At 43.0% G+C, this 26,584-nt stretch overlaps 1 protein-coding gene across 19 annotated transcripts in view; it reads left to right on the top strand.

Annotated features, from left to right (window-relative positions):
* The window catches only part of SPMIP2 (sperm microtubule inner protein 2), a 160,916-nt gene that overhangs the window by 90,200 nt on the left and 44,132 nt on the right, over window positions 1-26,584 (top strand). For 8 of the 19 annotated variants that reach the window (XM_060147522.1, XM_060147521.1, XM_060147524.1 and 5 more), the window contains one exon: window positions 13,802-14,034. The exons of 9 other annotated variants lie outside the window; for them this stretch is intronic. In XM_060147522.1, coding sequence (XP_060003505.1) covers window positions 13,802-14,034 — 233 coding nt within the window. Of the gene's footprint in view, window positions 1-9,744; window positions 11,134-13,801; window positions 14,035-26,584 lie in introns of those variants that run through there. 2 more of the 19 variants (XR_009540208.1, XR_009540204.1) reach the window with 1 other exon arrangement.

The following is a 26,584-nucleotide window of genomic DNA, read 5'->3' as shown; positions in this document are numbered from 1 at the left end:
TCAGTAGCCAGACAAAAGAGAGTGCATGCTGTTAGGCAAAACATTCTCTGACATAAATCGTACCAATGTTTCCTTAGGTCAGTCTCCCAAGGCAATAGAAATAAAAATGAAAATAAACAAATAGGACCTAATCAAATTTACAGACTTTTGCACGGCAAAGGAAACCATAAACAAAATGAAAAGACCACCTATAGAATGGGAGAAAATATTTGCAAATGAAGCAACTGACAAAGGATTAATCTCCAAAATATACAAACAGTTCATACAATTCAACAACAACAACAAAAGAACCCAATAGAAAAATGGGCAGAAGACCTTAATAGACATTTCTCCAAAGAAGACATACAGATGGCCAACAGGCACATGAAAAGATGCTCAAAATCACTAATTATTAGAGAAATGCAAATCAAAACTACGAAGAGGTATCACCTCACACCAGTCAGAATGGCCATCATTAAAAAGTCTACAAATAACAAATGCTGGAGAGGGTGTGGAGAAAAGGGAACCCTCCTGCACTGTTGGTGGGAATGTACATTGGTGCAGCCACTATGGAGAACAGTATGGAGGTTCCTTAAAAAACTAAAAATAGAATTACCACATGACCCAGCAATCCCACTCCTGGGAATATACTCAGACAAAACTATAATTCAAAAAGATACATGCACCTCTATGTTCATAGCTGCACTGTTCACAATAGCCAAGACATGGAAACAACCTAAGTGTCCATCAACAGAGGAATGGTTAAAGAAGATGTGGTACATATATACAATGGAATATTACTCAGCCATAAAAAAGAATGAAATAATGCCATTTGTAGCAACATGGTTGCAACTAGAGATTATAATACTAAGTGAAGTAAGTCAGAAAGAGAAAGACAAATACCATATGATATCACTTATATGTGAACTCTGAAATACGGCACAAATGAACTTATCTATTGTACGAAACAGACACAGACATAGAGAACAGACTTGTGGTTACCAAGGGCAGGGGAGGGCATGACTGGGAGTTTGGGATTAGCAGATGCAAACTATTACATATAGAATGGATAAACAACAAGGACCTACCATATAGCACAGAGAACTATATTCAATATCCTGTGATAAACCATCATGGAAAAGAATATAAAAAAAGGATGTATATATGTGTATAACTGAGTCACTTTGCTGTACAGCAGAGATTGGCACAATGTTGTAAATCAACTATACTTCAATAAAAAAATTTTTTTAAGAGAGTGCATGGTATATGATGCCATTTATATAAAATTGTAGAAAATCCAAGTTAATTTACAGGAACTGAACGCAGATAAGTGGCTGCCTGGGTGTAGCAAAGGGCAGGGAGTGGGAAAAGATAGAATTTCCAAAGGCAGGTGAGAACATTTGGGGGTGATGGATATGCTTTTTGTCTTGATTGTGGTGATATTTCGTGGATAGGGCTGCCAGATTTAGCACGTGAAAATATAAGGCACCAGCTAAGTTTGAATTTCGGATAAAGAATGTTTTTAGTATAAGTATGTACCGTGCAATGTTTGGAACATACTTATACTAAAAAAAAAAAAACTTAGTGTTTATCTGAAATTCAAACTTAACTGGGTGTTCTGTATTTATGTGGCACCCTGCTCATGTGTGTAAGTGTTTGTAAGACTTAAACTGCACACTTTAAATACATGCAGTTTATTGTATGTCAGTTGCACTTCAACAAAGTTGTTAAAAGAAGAAGAAGAAATTGTATTAACCGAGGAAGATGTGAGGATTTTCCTGGGTCCTCTCGGCGTGGCAGCCATGCCAAGACCAAAGTCCCAATGTCACTGTCCTCCTGTCCAAGGGCTCTCCTTGCTGCACCAAGTTGATTCGAGAAGAAAAGGTTTGCTCGCAGGGAGGGGAGAGTAGATCCCCAAAGTAAGGACATGCAGATGTGGACTGATAAGGAAATTTAACTTACTTTTTTTTTTTTTAAATTTATTTATTTGTGGCTGTGTTGGGTCTTCGTTTCTGTGTGCGGGCTTTCTCCAGTTGTGGCGAGCGGGGGCCACTCTTCATCGCGGTGCGCGGGCCTCTCACTATCGCTGCCTCACTTGTTGTGGAGCACAGGCTCCAGACATGCAGGCTCAGTAGTTGTGGCTCACGGGCCCAGTTGCTCCGCGGCATATGGTATCCTCCAAGACCAGGGCTCAAACCCGTGTCCCCTGCATTGGCAGGCGGACTGTCAACCACAGCGCCACCAGGGAAGCCCCTTAACTTAAGTTTTTAATGTATAATCTCTGCTCTCACGTGGCTTTGTGAGTCTAGTATTTCACCTGTTCACAGACCCATTTTAAAAGCAAAGTGCCACAATGTAGTGAATCTGTTCTTGGAATAAACGAGGACTTGTTTCATTTCAATCCCCTTAACTAGTATCTGGGAACACAGCCAGTTCCCTGGCTGGCTGAGTAGAAAAGGGTAAAGGTATAATAAAAAAGATACAAAAATGTATAGAACGGGTAACTAACAAGGCCCTACTGTATAGCACAGAGAGTTATATTCAATATCCTGGGAAAAACCATAATGGAAAAGAATATAAAAAAGAATGTGTTTATATGTATAACTGAGTCACTTTGCTGTACAGCAGAAATTAACACATGTAAATCAACTATACTTCAATACAAATTGTTTTAAAAGATACAAAAGTGTAAAGAGTACTTATCTGTTGATTACTGCTTGCCTGCTTTTTTACAATTAAACATTTCTCAATAATCCCAATAGCGAGTTCCCATGTTTTTCTTACATCCTACTTTCAGCCACTTTAAAGCCATTTTTACTCACTTATTATATAATTTACAAGGTGGAGAAACACCACTTACTAGTCTGAATTGCCCTGGTCTAAACTGAAGTCACTTACTGCCATCTAGAAATAAACAATCCTGTCCTGATGTCCTGTTTATCCAGGGGATAGAGAAGGAAATGGCCATATTTCATGAAGGCTAAGAAGTGTTATTTTCATAAATTACATGTTAACTTGTCTGTGATGTGCCTTGCTGTCAATGCCTACATTTAAAGTAGTAAGTTTCTTTTCTTTTCTCTTTTTGAAGCAAACCTAGTATTAAGTCGATGGTACATTTTACAATCCATAGCAGCTGTTTCCACCCAGCCCAGAGTTAGTTAAGCTCTTCTCTCTGGATTAGGTGGTAATCACCATCATTACTCAGAGCACGAACAGAGCAACGCATACCTGTTTAGCAGTAAACCAGTGTCATTCTTACCTCGTGTTTTTTTTTTTTTTTTCCTGCGGTACGCGGGCCTCTAGCTATTGTGGCCTCTCCCGTTGCGGAGCACAGGCTCCAGACGCACATGCTCAGTGGCCATGGCTCACGGGCCCAGCCGCTCCGCGGCATGTGGGATCTTCCCGGACCGGGGCACGAACCCGTGTCCCCTACATCGGCAGGCGGACTCTCAACCACTGCGCCACCAGGGAAGCCCTCTTACCTCGTGTTTTAATTTCCAGTGCATCTGTATCATTTATCATCCCACCCACTTTTCTATTTTTTATCTGCACTGGCAGGTTAACTATATTTGCATCTCCTCACTGGTCACTTACACAACTCTAATAATATGAAAATCAGTGATCACAGAGTCAGAAATGAGATGGGCCAAATTAACACCAGCAGAGTAGAATAAAGCAACGCTTTCTCTGGGACCTTTTGTACAAATAAAAGGTAGGCTTTTTGATGCAAAATAGTGCATTTCAATGAAATACTAATTTTTGCAGTGATGTACTCAACTCTTTGACTCAGCAAACAAACGGAGAAGCTTTCTGTCCAAAATATGCGTGGAGAAAGTGTCAAATAAAAGGCAAATATGAGACACACTCCAGATCAGAGGATAGTCAACTATGCCCCGTGGCATGCAGGGTCTTAGTTCCCTGACCAGGGATCGAACCCGTGCCCCCTGCAGTGGAAGCGCAGAGTCCTAACCACTGGACCACCAGGGAAGTCCCTATGGCTCGTTTTTGTGCTGCAAAGACAGAGCTGAGTTGTGGTGACAGACAGGCTAAGGCCCCAGAGTCTGAAACATTTACTCGCTGGCCCTCCGTAGCACAGTTTGCCCACCTCTGCTCTCGCTCAGAGGGTTTGAGAGCAACACGGCCCTCTCTCCCCTGCATTTTGTGAAGGTGGGTTCTGACGGGGCCCCTGGCTGGCCTCCATTTCTCTGTTTCCGTGTAAAGTCATATCCTCACGCGTGAGAGCATAAACACCAAATGAATTATAATTCAGCATGTGATCGAGAACCAGATGGTAGTGACTTCAAATCATTGTATGTGGTATTAAAAGTAGATTGTAAAACAGTAAAAAAAAAGTCGCATTGGGTGTGTGGTTTCCTTTTTTTCTGTGAGGAGTTTCCCTACGTGCTCTGTGTCAGACAAGTCAGGGGCCTCACATCCCACTCCTTTCCAGGGAGCCACCGTCTTGTTTGGTTGCATAATTTGGCTTCATATGACTCAGGGTTAAACCCTGATTCATTCGTGCCAGGCTCTGAAACCCCAGTCCTCTTCCAGTGCTTGGTTTTAGGAAGAGATAAATGACTCAGTTCTGACCAATAAAATGAGAGACGAATTCACCTGTTGTTTTCGAGGAAGGGCTTCTCCACTGGTGAAACACACACAACCCCTCTTGGGCATTAAGGTACCTGCATTATGATACCTGGAGCTGTGACAGCCTCAAGGGGAGCTTGCCTGAAGGCGACCTGGTACCCTGAGGATGCAGAGCACGACCTGGGAAGAGTCTGTTCTTCTGAGGACATCGCTGGGCATTAAGCAAGCCCAGATTCCTCAGACCTCAGATCTTACAATATGACACAATGATTTTTCTTATTATTTAATTCATTTGTGATGACTTCCTGTTACTTGCAGTGCTCTGGTGGGTTTTTATTAGTTTTACATACATACATCTTAATACCTTTTCTCATGGGAACGTCTGAGGACTGTCTCCATGAATGGTAAAGAGTTCCTTATAATAAATTGACTATTTTACACACATTTAAACAGGAAAATTCCAAGTCAAAACCAAACCAAAACAATGAAACCTATTTATTATTATTTTTTTGTAAATTTATGTATTTATTTATCTTTGCCTGCACTGGGTCCTCGTTGCTGCGCGCGGGCTTCCTCTAGTTGTGGCGAGCGGGGGCTACTCTTTGTTGCAGTGCACGGGCTTCTCATTGCAGTGTCTTCTCTTGTTGCGGAGCAGGGGTTCTAGGCACGTGGGCTTCAGTAGTTGTGGCATGCGGGCTCGGTAGTTGTGGCTCGTGGGCTCTAGAGCGCAGGCTCAGTAGTTGTGGCCCACGGGCTTAGTTGCTCTGCGGCATGTGGGATCTTCCGGGACCGGGGCTCGAACCTGTGTCCCCTGCGTTGGCAGGCGGATTCTTAACCACTGCGCCACCAGGGAATTCTGAAACCTATTTATTATTATCTACTTAGATTTTGTCTTCAGGTGAGATAAACATGTAGAGAATCACCTGGTTGCAGTTTTGTCAAGATGAGTCTGTCAGCTTTACTTTTCAAGTAAAAGTCCAGAGATGTTTACAAAACTTTTTGATCCTGCCTTTTTTCTGTGTTCCCATGGAAAAGTAGGGAATTTTATACTTTTGGATTACATCAGCAACTTAATGTTAAAGTAGTCGATCTTTCAACGAATATTACCAAGCATTTGCTTAGTGCACTGCACTGCCCAGGATGCTTTGGAAGCTTGAAGCAAATAGAAGACAGTTTGAGTCTCTAAGGGACCTAACCCGGGGCTGCTTGATAAGCAGAGAGACAAGACACGCTCCTAAAATAGCTGGGGACCCTGACCTCACACATGAAACACGGACCAAGCTGTACTTCACCGCTTCAGGGAATAATAATGTCTGTCCCGAGAGCAGACAATGCTGCTGGAGGAGGAGAAGGAGGTCTCTTTAGACTGTATGGTGCACCTGTCTATTTGGGATTATCCTCTCATCTAGGGGTCACCCACCTGGGGATGCTGTGTCTCCTTCCTTTCTATCCGTCTGATTGAGATTCCTTCTTTACATCTTTAGTCGTAGACGATCTTTCCTGCTAGCCTTCTGGTCTTTTGCCTCCATAGTTGCTCTGTAAAGAGTGGTGATTTTGGCGTGCTGGTGGGGGGGGGGAGGGTAATGAGATCAGGGCCTCCCTACTCCGCCATCTTCCAAACGCATATCGACAAACTAAGTCTTCCAGGTCATCCGATGGTTAGACCTATTGATAATTGCACGAATTGCATTGAAATACGGAGTTTAGAGCTGTTCCTGTCCATGAGTCCACTGTGTGCCCGTCCTTAGAAATGGAGAGCCCCGTGCACATAGCAGTTATAACAATTATCATCTCCTCTACTTTCCCCACGCGCATATGTTGGATGTGTCCCTTAGAGTTTGTTTCGTATTTCACATCCCTCCCTCTGACCTTTGCCTTGTCTGCTTCCCCCGACTAACCCTGTTGTTCTGCATGGCACGTCTGTAATGGCCAATTTATTTGAAAACATGTCAACATGTTTTCAAATAAACGTGTTAAAACACTCACTGCCGTGTTCCACTCGAGGCCTGTCGATTTATTTCCTTGGTGTGTTTCATTTGGGTCACTGAAGTGGAGAATTGACTCATGAGGCCGTATTATGGGACGAAGTGATATCGCCGTGAGCACTCATCCTTCTCTGTGCCGCCAACTATTCAGAATAAATGTTGTGAAAAGCAGCCCTTTCTCTGACCTTACCCTGAACTGTCGAATCATGAAGTCCAGACTAGGAGGGTCTAAGGCAGCTCTGGAAATGAGGTTGCCTATAGATATTTAAAGAACTGCTCGTTTCTCCCTCAGCATGGCTTTATGTACTTCCCATCTTATGATGGAATTCTTTAATTCACTTATTCAACAAACAGTTCTCTTCAGCATTCAACACATGCTTCTTGAGGACCTACTATGTTCCAAGCACTGTGCTGACAATTAAGACTTTACAGAGATTACATGTGTGTATATATCGTATCTATATATATAATTCAACCATGAGAAAGAGGACAGCTGCCATTTGTGACCACACGGATGGACCTTGAGGACATTATGCTTAGTGAAATAAGTCAGACAGAGAAAGACAAATACTGTATGATCTCAGTTATACGTAGAATCTAAAAAAGCCACACACTTAAAGTGTAGAATGGTGGTCACCAGGGGCTGGGAATTGGTGGCATAGGACAAATGTTGTCTAAAGGTACAGACGTGCAAAGAGTAGCTAAGAAGCCTAGAGCTCTAATGCATCACATAGCGAGTATGGACAACAATATGGTATTATTGTCATCAGACTTGCTAAGAAACTAGTTTAATTAGTCCAACCACTAAAAAGAAATGATAGATGTGCTAATTATCACTACAATGGCGATCATACTAGAATATATAAATGTATCAGATCAACATGTTGTATACCTTAAATGTACACAATGTTATACGTCAAATCTATTTCAATTAAAAAAATTTTTTTAGGTGTTCACAGAGATAAATAAAATATACCCTTTACCCTCTAGGAGGTTACAAATGGAATAGATCCAATAAGTATGATATTTTTAAAGATGAAATAGACTCCTGTGAACGCAGCACGCTGAGTGTCTAGTTTTTTTTTAATGTTTTTTTTTTTGGTTTTTTTTTTTTTTTTCTGCGGTACGCGGGCTTCTCACTGTTGCGGCCTCTCCCGTCGCGGAGCACAGGCTCCAGACGCGCAGGCTCAGCGGCCATGGCTCACGGGCCCAGCCGCTCCGCAGCATGTGGGATCCTCCCGGACTGGGGCACGAACCCGCGTCCCCCGCATCGGCAGGCGGACTCCCAACCACAGCGCCACCAGGGAAGACCGAGTGTCTAATTTTGACTTGGGATTAGGGACGTTTTCCAGAAGAGGCGGCACTCACAATAAGCCTTGAAAGATGGGTTCTGATCGTAAGGAAAGGTGAAGGAAGGTAAGACGCCATCACTAGGCTTGGCTCAGTTTATGAAGACACTAGTCAGAAATCCTAGGAAATCTGGATGAAAACAATTACAGGCACCATTATAGAAAACCATTTCATGATTTTTAGGAGAAGAGATATGTTCTTTCACCTCCGTTTTAGATTCCTCCCGGCAGCTGCGTGGAGGATGGATTGGATAGGAGAGAAGCTAGAGCTAAGAGTAGTTAGGAGGTTACTGTGAGAAGCCAGATGAAAGATGCTGAGGGACCGTTTACAAGTATCACCGGCCTCTCAAACACAAGAGAAGCTCCTTGAAGGCAGGGTCTCGGCTTTGTCCCCTGCTCTACGCCCAGCACTTGGAACGGTGCCTGGCGTGCAGTTCAATAACTATTTGTTGAAGGAATGAATCAATCAGTGAGAGAATAAAGGAATGAGTTCGTTAATTAATTGAAACACTGCAAATGCAGAGGAGAGAAGTCAGAAAGAGACATCTGCCTCAGGATGGAACTTTCTTTCTCTATTGACACATGCCGTGGCCCGGCCTTTCCGAGTGTTGGCAACAGGTGACGCTTGTTGGGAAGCCGCCAGGATTCGCCGGTCTGGCCTCTTCCCACCCTCCGTAGCACCTGCTGCCTTTCTGTCCACCATCATCAGAGGTTGGCAAACTATGGCTCCTGGATCAAATTTGTCCTGCCCCCTGTGAGCAAAGAATGGTTTTTACTTTTTCAAATGGTTGGGGGGAAAAGCAAAAGAAGGATAATAGTTTGTAACATGTGAAAATTACGTGAAATTAAAATTTCAGTGTCTATAAATAAACTTTTATTGGAACCCAGCCACGCCCATTTGTTTACATAGGGTCCATGACTGCTCTTGCCCTAAAGGGCAGAGCTGAGTAGTTGAGACAGAGGCTGTATGCCCTGCATGCAAAGCCACAAATATTTCCTCTCTGGTCTTTTACAGGAAAAGTTTGCCAACCCCTGATCTAGGAGAGCTCTCAGGAAAGGCTTGGAAGTTTATTCACAATAAGAAATAAATCATTTATCAGTGAAAGCTCCTAAAATATATTTTAAAAAATGTAACCGGTAAGGCAAAGTATCAGATTAAAACAAGAAGCGAACAGACAAGAAAGAGGAAGAGACGCGAATAATAATATTGCTGCATCTTATTTGCCAGATGCTCAGATAAGCACTTCTTTCAATAAAATTATTTCCTCTCCTTCCAGCAAGGCTACCAGACAGCCATCACTATTCTTTTTTTTTTTTTTAACCATTTAAAAAAATTGAAGTATAGGTAATTTACAGTGTTGTGTTACTTTCAGGTGTACAGCAACGTGATTCAGTTATACATACACACACACATATGTATATATTCTTTTTCAGATTATTTTTCGTTATAGGTTATTACAAAATATTGACTGTAGTTCCCTGTGCTCTACAGTAGGTCATTTTTGGTTATCTATTTTATATATAGTGGTGTGTATCTGTTAATCCTATACTCTTAATTTATCCCCCCCCTTTCCCATTTGGTAACCATAAGTTTGTTTTCTATGTCTGTGAGTCTATTTCTGTTTTGTAAATAAGTTCATGTGTATCATATTTTAGATTCCACATATAAGTGATATCATATGATATTTGTCTTTCTCTGTCTGACTTACTTCACTTAGTATGATAATCTCTAGGTCCATCCATGTTGCAGCAAATGTCATTATTTTGTTTTCCTTATGGCTAACATTCCATTGTATGTATATAATACATCTTCTTTATCCATTCCTCTGTCGATGGGCATTTAGGTGGCTTCCATGTCCTGGCAGTTGTGAACAGTGCTGCTATGAACACTGGGGTGCGTGTGTCTTTTTTCATTTTAGAGATGAGAAGCCTAAACTCAGAGGCCAAATGATGTTCCCTGGGTCACAAAGCACAAGACAAAGCCAGGATCTGACCCTACGGTAGTTTAGCTTCAAAACCACATCTTCGACCGTAACTTGAGAATTTCAGACACTGATGAACAAGCCATGCTGGGCACGTACAGGGGAGACAGGATCTACCCGCTGGCCGTGAGATCACAGTTTCTCCAGGGCAGGAAGATGCAGAAATGAGGACCCATGAAGCCTGGCACAGATGTAAATGGAAGTACCTCTCCTTCCCCCATCATGACGTGGCTCCCGTGGCAGTAGACCAGTGCTGGGCAGCTCTGTTTCAGGATTACAGCTGCGGGTTTTCCCCTTGGAGCTGGTCTTCAGGTGTTGACAAGAACCCCAAAGCAGATGGGCACATGAGGGTTTTATTAACCCAGGAGCTGTCAACTTCATGGCTGGCAAATGGGGGCCGGGGTTTTGGGGAAAACAATGAACGACCCAAGAAAACGTGCCATAAGATGAAAAACAGCTAGGAACACCCTAAGGGACGTAGCAACAGTCGTCGAACAGAGATGATAGCTGTTAAAGGAAAAATAAAGCGACTGTGGGTGGGACAGGAGTTGGAAGTTTGACCTTGAAGCAGGGAATCGGATCCAGCAGAGAGTCTCTGGAGGATGAGGGTTAGGGGAGGGAAACATGGGTCATTTAAAGCCAGACACCCGTGGAACTGCCCATCAGGGAAACCCCATGTCTGCATTGCTGGCTGGGTGGTGAGAGTGGATTTTTTGGTTAGGTGAGCATCAGGCCGGCTCCAGGGGACGGCTGTGAACCGTGAACCTGGCCCACTGCAGACAGTGACTCTCAGCTGCCTCTGCTGTATAGGCGGGTGCCTGCGTCAGCTATGCAGCCAGGGAGGGATGTCCCAGAACTTCCTGTGCCATTCACGCTGCATCACGCTATTTCTAAAGCACACAGGAGGACATGGGGTTTCAGGAAAGTCCAGTGACTCAACTGAAATGCCACAGAGAAGCTAGATTCTCTGGGGAGCTCCTCTCCCCACCCTCGGCTTGTAAAGCACGTTCACTTTCTACGATTCTGTCTAAAACGAAGTGTTTAGACTCAGCTGTCAAGTAATTGGTCTTTTAAAAAATGTGGTCTGCAGAGTGACAAGGAATAACTACAGATATACGTCTGCTCTCACTTTTGCAATAGTGTGAGGTGACGACAAAATTTTAGCAACAACCGAAAATTACATGGAGGATCAATATTTTCCCAAATCTGCTGGTGTCTGCAGGATGCATACAGGTGACCCAACGAGGAAAAGGATCCATGTTTAGATAAGTTTGGGAAACGCTGGATTACATAATTGCAAACAGGTTAATTTACCGCAGGATTTCTCAGAACTTTTTTTTTTTTAATAAATTTATTATTTATTTTTGGCTGTGTTAGGTCTTTACTGCCGCGCGTGGGCTTTCTCTAGTTGTGGCTGAGCGGAGGCTACTCTTCGTTGCGGTGCGTGGGCTTCTCATTGTGGTGGCTTCTCTTTGTTTTGGAGCACGGGCTCGAGGCGCGTGGGCTTCAGTAGTTGTGACACATGGGCTCAGTAGTTGTGGCTCACGGGCTCAGTAGTTGTGGCACGTGGACTCAGTAGTTGTGGCACGCGGACTCAGTAGTTGTGCACGGGCTCTCGAGCACAGGCTCAGTAGTTGTGGCTCATGGGCTCTAGAGCACAGGCTCAGTAGCTATGGTGCATGGGCTTAGTTGCTCCGCAGCATGTGGGATCTTCCCGGACCAGGGCTTGAACCCGTGTCCCCTGCATTGGCAGGCGGATTCTTAACCACTGAGCCACCAGGGAAGCCCGGATTTCTCAGAACTTTTAACACACTTTCATGTGCTGGGACTCTCTCAACGGCAAACGGATAGCGTTCTCAAGTGTATTTGACAATAGAGAACCCCCAGTTCATGCCTAGGCTTTGTCATGGTCACTCATGGGAGCAATATTAGGGGAACATTTGGGAAAACACCAGCCTCAAAATACCCTGAACTTCCAGCAAGACTAATACAGTTGTAATTTCATGCTGTTTGGAGGAGATTGCAAAATTTTCCTTATGGCAGGAGTTTTGTAGGTGAGCCCTCAACACCCGTCACATTGGGAGAGAAAACAGTTTTTCATGCTTGGGCCATCCTATACTTTACCTGAGTGAGAACGTGGGGCCACGACGGGTCCGTCACGGGAAATGAGGCACAGTGAACACGCAGGCGTCATGGGAGCCGCGGTGACTGGGAAGCTGGGGCAACATCTGCCCCAAGCCTGTGTCTGGGGAGCGATTTCTCACATTTTCAGCTCCCTTGGAAAGCTTGGATGATGTCTCCAGGTATAGACTTGTAACCACAGCGATCACTGCATCGGAGCATGTGGTCAACCCCCCGCCCACCTGTGCTCCCTGCAAACCCTGAGCTCCACGACCCAAGACAAAATGAGAGGGGCCACGGGGTCAGGAAGGGCCAGGTGACACCGTGACCACAGCACAGCCTCCACTTCCAAGGTCTGGGGTTCACCTTGGGTAAGAGGAGTGACGTTTCTTCTTTGTGTTCCCCAACCTGCCCAGACAATCCTGCAGCCACTTTGGTTCCGGGACTTCCGAAACTCTTCCTGCAGATCACTGTCTGTTCTAATCAGGACCATTCTGGCTCCTCTTCACATGTTCACGTCATCAGCTTTCAACACCAAGTGTATGGAAGCCATCTTTTCCCACACCTCCTGTTATTTTTGCTTCACCCACTTCCACAATTCATTGATTCCTTTGTTCATTGTCTTACATTTAAAATACCGATGTTTATTAAATGCCCCTGCCTTTGGGCATCATCCGTTATGAGCTGTCCTCATCTGACAATTCTCTCCATCTTCCCACGGCTTCTAATACATTTGGGGAATTTTCTAATCCTCGTTTCAGGATTTTATCTCTCTAGATAAAACATCTCGATGTCTAAAGACCAACATCCTGCAAATGTGGTATTAGTGAGGAGTTTTAGTGTAAAGACTGTGTCTCCTATTCAACAGCCAGGACATGGAAACAACCTAAATGTCCACTGACAGATGAATGCATAAAGAAGGTGTGGTACATATATACAATGGAATAGTACTCAGCCATAAAAAAGAACAAAATAATGCCATTTGCAGCAACATGGATGAACTTAGAGATTATCATACAAAGTGAAGTAAGTCAGACAGAGGAAGACAAATACCATATGATATCACTTATATGTGGAATCTAAAATATGATACAAATGATAAACTTATTTACAAAACAGAAACAGACTCACAGACATAGAGAACAGACTTGTGGTTGCCAAGGGCGAGGAGGTTGGGGGGGATGGATTGGGAGTTTGGGATTAGCAGATGCAAACTATTATATAGAGAATGGCTAAACAACCAAGTCCTACTATAGCAGACTTATAGCTACAGTATAGCACAGGGAACTATATTCAATATCCTGTGATAAACCATCATGGAAAAGAATCTGAAAAAGAATGTATATATATATATATATATATATATATATATATATATGTGTGTGTGTGTGTATGTATAAGTGAATCATTTTGCTGTACTGCAGAAATTAACACAACATTGTAAATCAACTATACTTCAATAAAATAAATTTTAAAAAAGAACGTGTCTGTATTAAGTTGGTTATAAAGAAAACCGTGAGACAGCCTGTAGGCTCATTAGCTGTGACTCTGGACAAGTAACCAATCCTTCTGGGCCTTGTTTTCCCCACGTATAAACTGGGGGAAATAATACGCCCAACTTCACTTGGTTAATACAAGGAGTAATTGAATTAGCATATCTAAAAGGCTTATGAGAGCACCTAGAATATAGTCAATGACATACAAGCATTAGTTGTTATTATTTCCACCATTTAGAATAAAGCATCTTAGAATAAAGTGTGGAGATTTTTTCAAAGTGTTTTTTTCTTTCTGTTTTAAGGCCCAGATTATGTAAAGGACCATCTCCCTAAAGTTGCTCAGCATACTTCCTATATAGGAGAAAAGCGTCCTGCATTAGAAAAAACGGGAGATCTCAGATATTTACAGAGGCCTGCCTCAAAGAGAAGCTTGCCGGCCAAATATAAACCTGAGTATGTTGGTGAAATTGGTTGGGGAATACCAGTGTATGATTTTATCAACAAAACCAGGCTTCAGACTGGCTTTCACATTAAGGTATCTTTCTTAAATCTATGCTCCTCCTTGCACATTGTTTTCTGGTTTGAAAGCTTTCTGAGTTTGCTTCCGTAGGAAACGTCATGTTCTCGACCTGTCCTTGAGAAGCAATGGCATTGGAGTTTTTGCAGAAAAATGAGTGTGTGAATAAATGTACTTGCTGCTATTACTCCCTTCGTCCCTTAGTACCGGCAAGGAGAGGTGTGAAGGGAATGAAGCCGAGGGCACTCCAAGAGCATTTGCATTTGGCTTTGGAATGCATCCAGATTCCCATCTATGCTGTGACATTCACACACGCTCCCCCATCCTTGCGAGGCGTGGTGAGTGGGTGGTGTTAAAGCAGCAGCCTGTGCTGCACTTCATCCACCAACCTAGAAACCAGCCCCAGGGCTTTAGAACCCGCTGTGTGGCTCATGCCTTTAAATCAGACCATCCAGGGCACGTAGTCAGAGGGCTCTTAGAAAACCTGTCTGTCTCCGTCTGGTGATGTGGATGTGGGCGTGACCCCACACGTTCTCCTCTGAAACAGGAGAGAGCACGGATGATTTTAGAAGCAAAATCTGAGAATTCAGACTTTATTCCCAGGTGAGACTTGGCCTGAAAATATGTATCAACGATGCAGTAACTGGATTTCTTAAGGCAATATAGTACAGCCTCATATAGTAAAGGTTAATAAAGGAAAAAGCCTTTTTCTGGCCAACCCTCGGCAAGTACAGGAGAGCAGCTGAGAGCTCAGTCTTTGAGGTCAAGAAGGGTTCCACTCCTGCCTCTGAGTCAGGTCCAACTCTGCGACCCTGGGCTTGAGTTCATCTCCCTGGGTCTCCGTGCCTCCTCTGCCCTGTGGCAGTGTTAGAGTGCCCACTTCCTAAGACCGCCTGAATTCCTATCCCACTCCTGCCACCTGCTAGCTGTGAGTGGCCTTGGCCAGTTCCTTGACCTCTGTGCCTCTTCATCATGAATCTGAGCATTTGCTTTATCAGGCTGTCGTAAAGAAACACTTGTAAAGTGCTGGGCACCGTGCCTGGAACACATCAAGGCTCTATGTCTTTTATGTTTCTTAACTTCCCAGCATAAGGTTTTCCTAGTTACGTACAAAACCCAGAAAGTGAAAACCCTTTTAGGTTAAGTTAGGAATAAAAGAGAACTTCCCTAATCTGACAACCTACAAAAAAACAAAAAAAGCCTATAACAATAGCAATACTGAATGATAAAACATTGAAAGCATTTCTCTTTAAGATCAGGAACAAGACACAGATTCCCCAAATCATGATTTTTCCATTCAGCTTTGTACTGGTGGTCTTAACCATGGCAGTAAGGGGGAAAAGAAGTATAAAATGTGTAAGGATTGAAATGGAAGAAGCAAAGCTATCATTATTTGCTAATAATATGCTTGTCCATGTAGAACACCTCAAAGTATAAGAGAATTTGGTAGTCAACAGGATACAAAATCCAGGTATGAAAATCAATTTTATTTTTATATATGAAAAACAGAAAATGCAATAAAACAGGATACTACTTACAGTGTCATCAACAGATACAAAGTATGTGGGAATAGATCTTAAAAAAGGATCTCCTGGCACAACGTTGTAAATCAACTGTACTTCAATGAAGAAAAAGATGTCCAGCACACGGAGAAAAATGATAAAGCTACTGAAACCAGATCTAAATAAATGGAAAGATATATCATGTTTGTGAATTGGAAGATTCAATATCGTAAAGATGTCAAATCTATCAGATTGATAAAAGTAATTCCCATGCAATTACAATAAAAATCCCAATTTTTTTTTTCTGAAAAAAAAGACTCTGTCTTAGCATGATTCTTGTTATGTCGTGACTTCTAAATACAAGGGCATGAGGAACACGCTCTGCATGGTGCCCGGCACGCAGTTGACGCCCCGATTTCAATGACTGGGACTGTGGTTTTGTACTTAACGTCACTCAGGGCCGGTGACACAGAATGAGGGCTCAGGTTCCTAAACTGGGTCTTACTCCACTCAGGTGATAAAGATGAAGATCAGAAACCTGATTCGATATCAAAAGTGGCCACCAGTGAGAAGAGGACAAACGCAAAGCGAGGCAGCCAGTTTGAACAGAGTCCAGAACATCTGTTGCCTTGTTGCTTCTCTCCAGTGACGCCGGGCTTTTGTGCACAGCCCTTGATCTGTTGCCCATCTTGAGTGTGTGCAGCTGTGAATGCAAGATTCACATCAGCCTTGACTTAGCCTTCCAGGAAGGGATTTATTCGGTTTCTTTTGATGGAATTTCACAGACGGCTCTAAATCCCCGCTCTGCGTGATAGCACGGGCCTCTTAACCCTGGTGGGACTGAGCGTGAGGCATACAGAGACCTCCACCCCGCCACCCAACCCCGTGGCTCACACAGAAGCTGGTCTTGTTTGGCACGGGCTGTGAGGACTGTCATCTGTGCATTTGCTTGGCCCCAGCATTTTGACAGTAATTGTTTTCAAAGATGTACTTATCTCAGGTAACGATCTTAAACAAATCTTAAAGGATTCCTTGGACTTAGAACTTTATCATGAGAGCAAAAAGATGCACTGAGAATGACTGTACATACAGGTCAGGAACCACATATGATTTACCCACCAGCTAAGGCCTAGGATTTGTCGCCGAGACTGCTAACCTCCCCCAACCCTGCACCCAGGGCCCGCTTCCATCCCCTGCCCGTCAAGGTCAGCTTCTGAGTCAAGCCCCAGACTTGGATACCTTATCAACGCAGAGCTCCAGGCAGCCCCTTCCAATCAATGAGACTTGGCTGGAAGTGACGTTTGAGCTGATAGATACACAGACACTCCATGCCTAGAAACAAGCCCCTAATCACAAATAACACGTGAGCACCTGTGCCATGAATTCGCACCTCCTCGATAGGGAGCTGGTCCATTCCTCAGTGCGATGTAACCCAGGGCGACGTCTGCATCCGCGTCCTTTTCTGTCTCTGGCTTCTTGTCCTTGGTAGCCCTCGATCCCTTCCCCATGACGTCTGTGCCTATAAGAGTCCCACCAACGTGGCACTTTGTTTCTGTCTAACCTCAGAGGTTCCCCGGTGGCTCCCACCGCGATAACTCAGAACTTTGATTTTAAGCACAAACCTTCACCTAGTGGATTATTATAGCCAGAACAGCTGCTCTTCCTAATTTCCTGCTCTAGGTTCCAGTAAGACTGGCAGCTAAGGAAGCTCGGGCACCTGCAGTCGACTCTCGGTAACATGCCTGGGGCAGCTGCTTCCTGCCTGGGAATGGTCTCTCCTCTCTGGGGCACTGGGCAGGGGTCTATAGATCATCTGGATTTGGGTAGAAAGATAGTAACTTCCAGGCTGAGTGACACCTGAAAAAGTTCCCACATTGCAGTGGACAGTGAAAATGACAACATCGGGTCTCTCTTCTGGGTCTTTCTGTGTTTGGCTATTTCCTGCTCGGGTGTGGGCTGCAGTGCAATGATGATACACGCGTAGTGAACCAGTAAAGATCACTGCTTTTGTTACTGTCTCAGATGTAAGAGCAGTACATTCTTCTTCTTTTTCTTTTTTTTAATGGATTTGGTCTCTGCCAAACTATGTGTGTTGTTTCTGCAACAGTGTATGGAGACCAGTGAAACAATTCCTTTGGTTTCAAACTGAGGAGCGTGTCTAAGTGGTTCGTAGCTGGGTTCGTAGTGGTTTGTAGCTAAGTGGTTCGTGTCTCCCTCCCCTGGCCTTTCTTTAACCCAGGTCTCCCAATGCCTGTTTTCTACTCCTGCATCTGACCTCAGGGCCAGATGATTTGACACTTGGTTTTCCCACAAAAACAATGCGATACTGGACTTGAGGACTGACTCTTCACAGGTGTGGTCCCAAAGACAATATTAAATCAGTGAATCATAACAGCTATTACCACCAATATATCATACGGTGTAATACCTTGAGCGATGTGTAGAAGATAATGAAGAGAACCGTGGGGACGCGCCAATAATGTATTTATATGAGATACAGTGTCGTATCATAAAAAGGAAAGTTTTCGAGGCTTTGAAACTCCTGCCTCCTGTTTATCTGCCCCAAATTCCCATGTTATGAACACAGAGGGCTTCTCTGAGTTTCATGGACATGGGAACAGACTTCCTGATGGATGTCGAATAAATCAGTCCAAGGTCGGCGGCTTTATGAGACATTTTTCTCACTGCGAATTTATTTAGAGAAAGTAAACATAAAAAGAGCTCTTGCTGTGGGAATGTAAATTGGTGCAGCCACTATGGGAAACAGTATGGAGGTTCCTCAAAAACTGAAAATACAGCTACCGTATGATCCTGCAATCCCACTCCTGGGCATATATCCAGACAAAACCATAATTCAAAAAGATACATGCTCTGTATAGCTGATTCACTTTGTTATACAGAAGAAACTAACACACCATTGTAAAGCAATTATACTCCAGTAAAGATGTTAAAAAAAAAAAAAGATACATGCAATGTTCATAGCAGCACTATTCACAATAGCCAAGACATGGAAACAACCTAAGTGTCCATCGACAGAGGAATGGATAAAGAAGATGCACTTATATGCAATGGAATATTACTCAGCCATAAAAAGCATGAAATAATGCCATTTGCAGCAACATGGATGGACCTAGAGATTGTCCTACTGAGTGAAGTATGCCAGACAGAGGAAGACAAATATCATATGATATCACTTATACGTGGAATCTAAAATACGGCAGAGAGACTTCCCTGGCGGTCCAGTGGTTGAGACTTGGTCCTTCCACTGCAGGGGGCACAGGTTCGATCCCTGGTGTGGGAACTAAGATCCCGCATGTTGTGCCGTGCGGCCAAAAAATAAAATAAAATAAAATATGACAGAAACGAGCTTATTTATGAAGCAGAAACAGACCCACAGACATAGAAAACAAACTTTTGGTTACCAAAGGGGAAAGGGGGAGGGGGAGGGATAAATTAGGAGCTTGGGATTAACGTGTACACACTACTATGTATAAAACATAAACAACAGGGTCTTACTGTATAGCACAGGGACCTATATTCAATATCTTAATAATAAACCATAATGGAAAAGAATATGAAAAAATATACATCACTAAATCATTTTGCTGTACACCAGAAACCAACACAAGTGTATATCAACTATACTCCAATAAAATAAATTTTTTTAAAAAAGAGCTCCCGTTGACTCTTTACTATGTGAGGGAGGCACTGCGATCGGTTTCATCTTACAGAGGAGGGGTCGGAGATATTGACAGCTGAGGCCCCTTGCCTGAGGCCGTACAGCTGGTCAGGGATGGAGCTGGGATCTCAGCCCAGGCCGAGAGCTCAGGGACTTCGTGGGAGCCCAGCGTGTGTGAGAGGAAGTGACAGGAAACGAAGTCGGAACACGGGGCTGGAGCCGCTGGGTGCGGCGCGACCACTTTTCCCCGAGGCAGTGTCCGCCCGGGTCAGTCCCGGTTGCCTTGTCTCCTACGGGCCCGTCCTTTCTTCACGGGGCCTCAAGCCTCTCCCTGATCCCCAGCACTCTGCGTCGTTTGCACACAGATGCTGCATTCATCATAGTAAAATGAATCATCAGTAGTGGATATACCCACATATTTGACATAATAAGAAAGGGCTTAGTAATAGTTATTTTCTTTTTTGTTTCTTTATTAAATCTTAAGAATTTTTTTTGAGTATAGTTGATTTACAATCTTGTGTTAGTTTCAAGTGTACAGCAGAGTGATTCAGTTATACATACATATATATCTATTTTTTCCAGATCCTTTTCCCTTATAGGTTATTACAAAATATTGAGTGAAGGTCCCTGTGCTATACAGTAGGTCCTTGTTGTTTATCTATCTTATATTTAGTAGTGTGTATATGTTAATCCCAAACTCCTAATTTATCCCTCCCCTCCCCTTTCCCCTTTGGTAACCATAAGTTTGTTTTCTATGTCTATGAATCTGTTTCTGTTTTGTATATAAGTTCATTTGTAATTTTTTTAAAGATTTCACATATAAGTGATATCATATGATATTTGTCTTTCTCTGTCTGATGTACTTCACTTAGTATCATAATCTCTAGGTCCATCCATGTTGCTCCAAATGGCATTATTTCATTCTTTTTACGGCTGAGTAATATTCCATTGTATAAATGTGCCACATCTTCTTTATCCATTCGCCAATGGACATTTAGATTGTTTCCATGTCTTGGCTACTGTAAATAGTGCTGCAGTGAACATTGGGGTGCATGTGTCTTTTCAAATTATGGTTTTCTCTGGATATATGCCCAGGAGTGGGATTGCAGGGTCATATGGTAGCTCTATTTTTAGTTTTATTATTTTCCAGTTTCTGTGTAATAAGCACTCTAGAGTGCTTCAAAACATATCATTGAATATTATCTTTGGCATTCTGGAAAAAAAAAGAGAAGACAGTAAAGTTCCCCCCTAAACTGTACCTTCTTTCCAGCCCCACCCTGTGCATTCTCCCAAACCCACTTCCACACGACAGCGTCCCGGAAAATTTTCAAAATCACCTAGAAAAGAGAAGTATTGTTGGTGTGGAGTTGATCAGTATGTAGACCACCAATCACACATTTTAGAATTTCTGGGTGTTTTCCCCCAAGCTTCTCATTTACCTTTGGGTTCATTTGGGCGAGTCACAAACAGTCTCATTAAAATTCCTAAGATCTCACACTCCTAATCTCCAGACGTTATTATCAATATAGAAGACTTTTGAAAGATAATAAAGCTTCCTTTTCCAACCAACTTATAAGAGCAAAATAGAAAATAGCTTTCCTAACATCAGGAGCGCCTTGGGATGGCTGCTGTTTCTTTCCCAGACGGGTGTGTGTTTATTTCTCACTTTGTATTTCTTAGAGTTATTTGCATCCTAACAGTTTGTCGTTTAATATAAAAATAATTACATTAGCACCTTTCATCCTTAAGTGCTGTGTAAAGTAATGGCTTTCCTGGCACCACGGGGAGCCTCTAGTAGGGGAGGGTCACATGCTGACCGTCTATGAAGGAGAAGCAGCCTTGGCTACAGAAGCCAAGTAACCCTCCTTTTTCTTGAAAATAACATATTAACGTCATCAACCCCCTTGTATGCAGGTGTTATATCTTCTCCATTTTATAAAACCTGGCTTTATATAGGATTCCTCAGATAAATGGAAGGAACTTACTTGTATCCGAAATCCCGGAAAATAAGCTTTTAAGTTTGATGCTTCCTTTCTGGAACAGACCATGAAAACAACAAGCGAGGCACGTATCACTGAGATGCACTCTCCGTGCTGTGTTCAAAGCCATTCCGTGAAGAATAGCGGGTTTGGAGGGAGAAGCATCTCTGCTGATAGCTGGGGACACTGCTGGGGAGTGTCCTGGGGACACTCCACATGTCACCAGGCATCCCAGCCCCAGCCAGATGTGGGCTTCCTCCTTATGGCTGTGAGTTTATGGACGATTATTGGTGAATTGGAAAAAAAGACATCCTATGTTCACATCTTTTGTTAGGATGTGGAAATGTGAAAAGAAAGAAAGAGAGAGAGAGAGAGAGAGAGGGAGAGGGAAGGAGGGAGGGAGGGAGGGAGGGAGGAAAGGAGGGAGGGAGGGAGGAAAGGAGGGAGGGAGGGAGGAAGAAAGGAACTCAATGTAATTTAGAGTCTAGTGAGTGATTTTATTCTTAATTAAGGAAGGCTGAAAATACACCATGGTGGTTACTAGCTTTTGTAAGTCTTGACATGCATCTTGAGTTTGCATCTCAATGTAAACATCACCTTTTTAAAAAATTACACTTCTTAAAGTTAGTATTAAGCATATGCCATAGGTTTTCAGCGAATAGTATTTGATGATGATAGGGAGATAGAAAGCTAAGAAAAAGTTGTATAAATTAGAATGGGGTCTAGTAAACCTGACGTTGGCTCCACAGCCAGGGTCCTTTAAATTTACTGTCAACAATTTGGAAACCTGTGCGTGATCTAATATCCCAAGCACAGTTGGCTAAAATACCAGGACGTATGTTTTCTAAATATTGGCTTTTTAAGATCTTTGGAGGAAACTCTAATAGCATTATAAATTTAGGATTATACTTTTCCCTACTATTCATATGTACCACTTCCGGGGTACCTCCGCTGCTTTGACAAAAATGCATAGCAATCTGGAGATATCTATTCTCTTCCCAGGACTGAACCTAGGATCCAAGAAATCCTAATTGAGCAAATTGAAAACAACCCATTCAATAGAGGGGCCCCTGGTATGTGGTCCCCCTGTCTCTGGGCACAAAGAAAATGGCATTGAAAATAAGTGCTTTGGAAGCCTTGTGGGCTCCTGCAGCTGGGGAGGAATTCGTAGGAAGTTTCTTTGTGCTGTGATCATTGTTGGAGTTTTTGGTGAGACAGTTGGTCTCCACAGTGCCAGCCACATCCCAAACGGCTGTAAGCACCTTCAGGTCTGAGAGCTGTGTCTCATTTGGCTTCATACTGACAGCATCCACACCCTCCGTGCAGTGCTTAGCACAGGGTACATGATCATCAAGAAATGATGGGAGACGGAGACTGAAAGCCCATTCTTTTCTCATTCAGAGTCTTTGTTAAGAGACCAAGTTGCAGAAGGGGGAGGAGATGAGCTTTTAAGCGTGTGTGAGATTGAAAATTCTTTTCCTCCTAGCTTATTCAATAGTCATTTGAGAACTACTTAACCTATATTTTTTTTTTTTACTGAAACTTAGTTATACTGTTACGTTCACAATGCCTGAGCTACCACCCCCAGTGTAATTCTGTGTTGTAGAGCTAATTGGACAGTTAACTTGGAACACTCTTCCTAACCTTTGAATTAACAACAGTGCCAACACATGAGGAAACTCCAAGGGTAAGAACGGTCACCAACCAGGCACTTGATTATATTTCAGAAACTGTGTACTGGGCACAAGCAGAGACTCGGGAAGCTCCCATGTCGCTTTTCTGTAGGTTGAATAGTTGAATCTACTCGTATTTCAGACCCTGGTAGGGACCTTCTGCTAACTCTGGATAAAGGGCTGGTAGCAGAATGATTGGTTACTCATCACATATCCTAACAATTCCCAACAGAATAAGTTCTAGTCTTGCTTTAAAATAAAATTCTAGTGTATCTTGAATTATCACGTGAATAAGGAAAACATGAATCTCTCTGGGGAAGTGCAGAAAAAATAATAGAAATGTGCCTTCTCTCTGAGAGTAAGTGAGGCAGCGAGGATTCATAGTGCTTTTCAGGGCAAATCTATGCCTTAATGAAAAACTGAATATGCAGAAGTAGCCAGTTGAAGAAATTTTCATCTTCCCTCTTTTCTTTCTTTGCATGCTAGTCTGCCTACTATTCTTTATAATGTCTCAGTTTTTACACCTATAAAACGGGCATTGCATTAGTTTTCTGTTGAGCATAACCCAATACCACATAGCATCTTAAAGCAACACCATTTGTTTGCTCACAGTTCTGTAGGTCAGAAGTCCCGGGAAGGCCTGGCTGGGTTCTCTGCTCAGCACTCACTAGGCTGGATGCAAGCTGTTGGCTTGTGGCTGTGATCTCACCTGAGGCTTGGAGGCTTTTCCGAGTTCATGGGGTTGTGGCAGCTTTCAGTTCCTTGTGGTTGTAGGACTGAGGTCCCATTTCTCTGCTGGCTGTCAGCCAGGGACCAGTCTTAGCCTCGAGAATCTGCCCACATACCGTAGCTGTGGTGCCCTCCATCTTTAAAGCCAGCAACAGACGTTCTCCCTCACGTCCAAATCCCTGTCATGCTTCAAATCCCCTTTGCCTGGAAGAGCCCAGATCCTTTCAAGAGCTCACCTGATGAGGTTTGGGCCACTGAGGATAATCTCCCTTTCTTACAGTCAACTGATTTGGGATCTTAATTACATCTGCAAAATCCCTTCACAGCAGTACCTAGTATTTGGTTGAATATCTGGGAGAAGGTGTATATACCAAGGAGTGAGAATCTTGGGGGTCTTTAGAATTCTGTCTTCCACAGGGATAATAACAATAACTTTTGTGTTGTTAAATGGATTAGGTGAGATGTGTGTAAAGCACTTAGCCTAGTATCTAGTACAGACTCTAGTACAGTCTCAAGAAATGGGATCTAGTATTATTAATGTCTCTATATACTGTATTTTCTTGCCTAATGGATTTTTTTTAGCTCACTTTATTGTTTTTTTATTTTTTGGCTGCGTTGGGTCTTCGTTGCTGCACACGGGCTTTCTCTCTAGTTGCAGTGAGTGGGGGGACTCTTCACTGCGGTGCATAGGCTTCTCATTGGTGGCTTCTCGTTGCGGAGCACAGGCTCCAGGCACGTGGGCTTCAGTAGTTGCAGCATGCGGGCTCAGTAGTTGTGGCTCACAAGCTCTAGAGCCCAGGCTCAGCAGTTGTGGCGCACGGGCTTCGTTGCTCCGCGGCATGTGGGATCTTCCCGGACCAGGGATTGAACCCATGTCCCCTGCATTGGCAGGTGGATTCTTAACCACTGCGCCACCACGGAAGTCCTGGATTTTTAAATTATGTTATGATAAGCACATTAGAAACATAATGGAATATGTTTCTCATTATCTGGATACTCCACAGAAAACACATACTGGGGCCAGAGTCAAGGAACTCATGAAACTTAATGTTTAGTCTGGTTGCTGAAAGTTGACGTACTAATGCAAGTTAAATAAACAGTGCAGTAAAAAAAAAAAAAAAAAAAGGGAGACCAGGATATAATTCATGTTGGTACTCAACTCAGGTTCACATATAATGTGGCATAAAATGAAGTATGAGCCTCTGCACTGTTCAATTTTTGTTTTTTAGTGAGAAAAATGCATCACAGAATCCATGCCTTGAGCACTGACATTTTTCAGAGAGAACTGTTTTGTTTCTACTCCTACTCTGAATATAAAATGAATGCTTCAAATGCGCCATGTACACAAAGGCTTGAAGCCCCCCTTTCTCCCTTCAATAGTTCCAGTCTAGAATAGGCAGCATTATGCAATTTGGTGACCCAACGCCAGCAATGAGAATGCTTCTCACTGGCTGTGGGAAGAAAGACACCTAAGCGGTTAACAGTAATATTTTGCAAATGGAAGCAAGTGAAGAAAAAATTACATTAGCATAAGAAAAGGTAGCCTTAGGGGATTTTCCACTCCAATGTTTGGTACTAAGAGCTCTATGTTACAAAGGAGGAGGATGGCGAAGAGAAACTCTAGTGTCCACACATTCTTGAAACGCATTGCCATTGTACTCATTCTGCTGGCGAGAAAGACCTCATCGTTACAGAGATGGAAAACGGTCCTTTCTAGTAAGGAAAGTCAAATTGGATATATTAGGGAAAACTTCCTGAGCTAAGTATAGCAAGAAAGCAAGAGGATTCCTCAGTGATGGGAGTTCTAGACTAGAGGTGATTTGGGATTAAAACTGACATTTTTAAGCAATGATTTTCATTGTTAACTAGAATGGGCCCCAATGTCTGTGATTAATTTAACTCAAATTTAACAGCTCATTTCAGAAATTGTGTCACATTCACAGTACCTGAATGTAATTACCAGACATATCCCTTTAAATTAATACCTAGACTTATTTAAAGGTTGCTTAATAGGGAATATCCAATTTCAAGTTATGATTATTTTCGCTAGTTGAAAACAATCTTTTTTTTGTTTTTCAGATTCCACATGTAAGTGATATCATATGATATTTGTCTTTCTCTGTCTGGCTTACTTCACTTAGTATGATCATCTCTAGGTCCATCCTTATTGCTGCAAATGGCATTATTTCATTATGGTTGAGTACTATTCCTTTGTATATATACACCACATCTTCTTTATCATCTGTCAGTGGTCACTTAGGGGGTTTCCATGTCTTGGCTACTGTGAATAGTGCTGCTATGAACACTGGGGTGCATTTATCTTTTCGAATTATGTTTTTCTCCAGATATATGCCCAGGAGTGGGATTGCTGGGTCATATGGTAACTCTATTTTCAGTTTTTTAAGGAACCTCCATACTGTTCTCCATGGTGGCTGTATCAATTTACATTCCCACCAGCAGTGCAGGAGGTTCCCTTTTCTCCACACCCTCTCCAGCATTCGTTATTTATAGACTTTTTAATGATGGCCATTCTGACTGGTGTGAGGTGGTACCTCATTGTAGTTTTCATTTGTATTTCTCTAATAATTAGTGATTTTGAGCATCTTTTCATGTGCCTGTTGGCCATCTGTATGTCTTCTTTGGATAAATGTTTATTTAGGTCTTCTGCCCAATTTTCTATTGGGTTGGTTGTTTTTTTGATATTCAGCTATATGAGCTGTTTGTATATTTTGGAAATTTATCCCTTGTCAGTTGCCTCATTTGAGTTTGCTACTTTTTGATGTTACGAATATAGCATCCTGCATCAATGTAAAAATGCATTCCAAAACTGAAGTGAAGGGCTTCCCTGGTGGCGCAGTGGTTGAGGATCTGCCTGCTAATGCAGGGGACACGGGTTCGAGCCCTGGTCTGGGAGGATCCCAGATGCCGCGGAGCAACTGGGCCCATGAGGCACAACTACTGAGCCTGCGCCTCTGGAGCCTGTGCTCCACAACAAGAGAGGCCGCG

Source organism: Lagenorhynchus albirostris, chromosome 4 (genome assembly GCF_949774975.1).
Source record: "Lagenorhynchus albirostris chromosome 4, mLagAlb1.1, whole genome shotgun sequence".
Taxonomy (NCBI): Eukaryota; Metazoa; Chordata; class Mammalia; order Artiodactyla; family Delphinidae; genus Lagenorhynchus; species Lagenorhynchus albirostris.
This window is presented reverse-complemented; position numbering and strand designations above follow the sequence as displayed.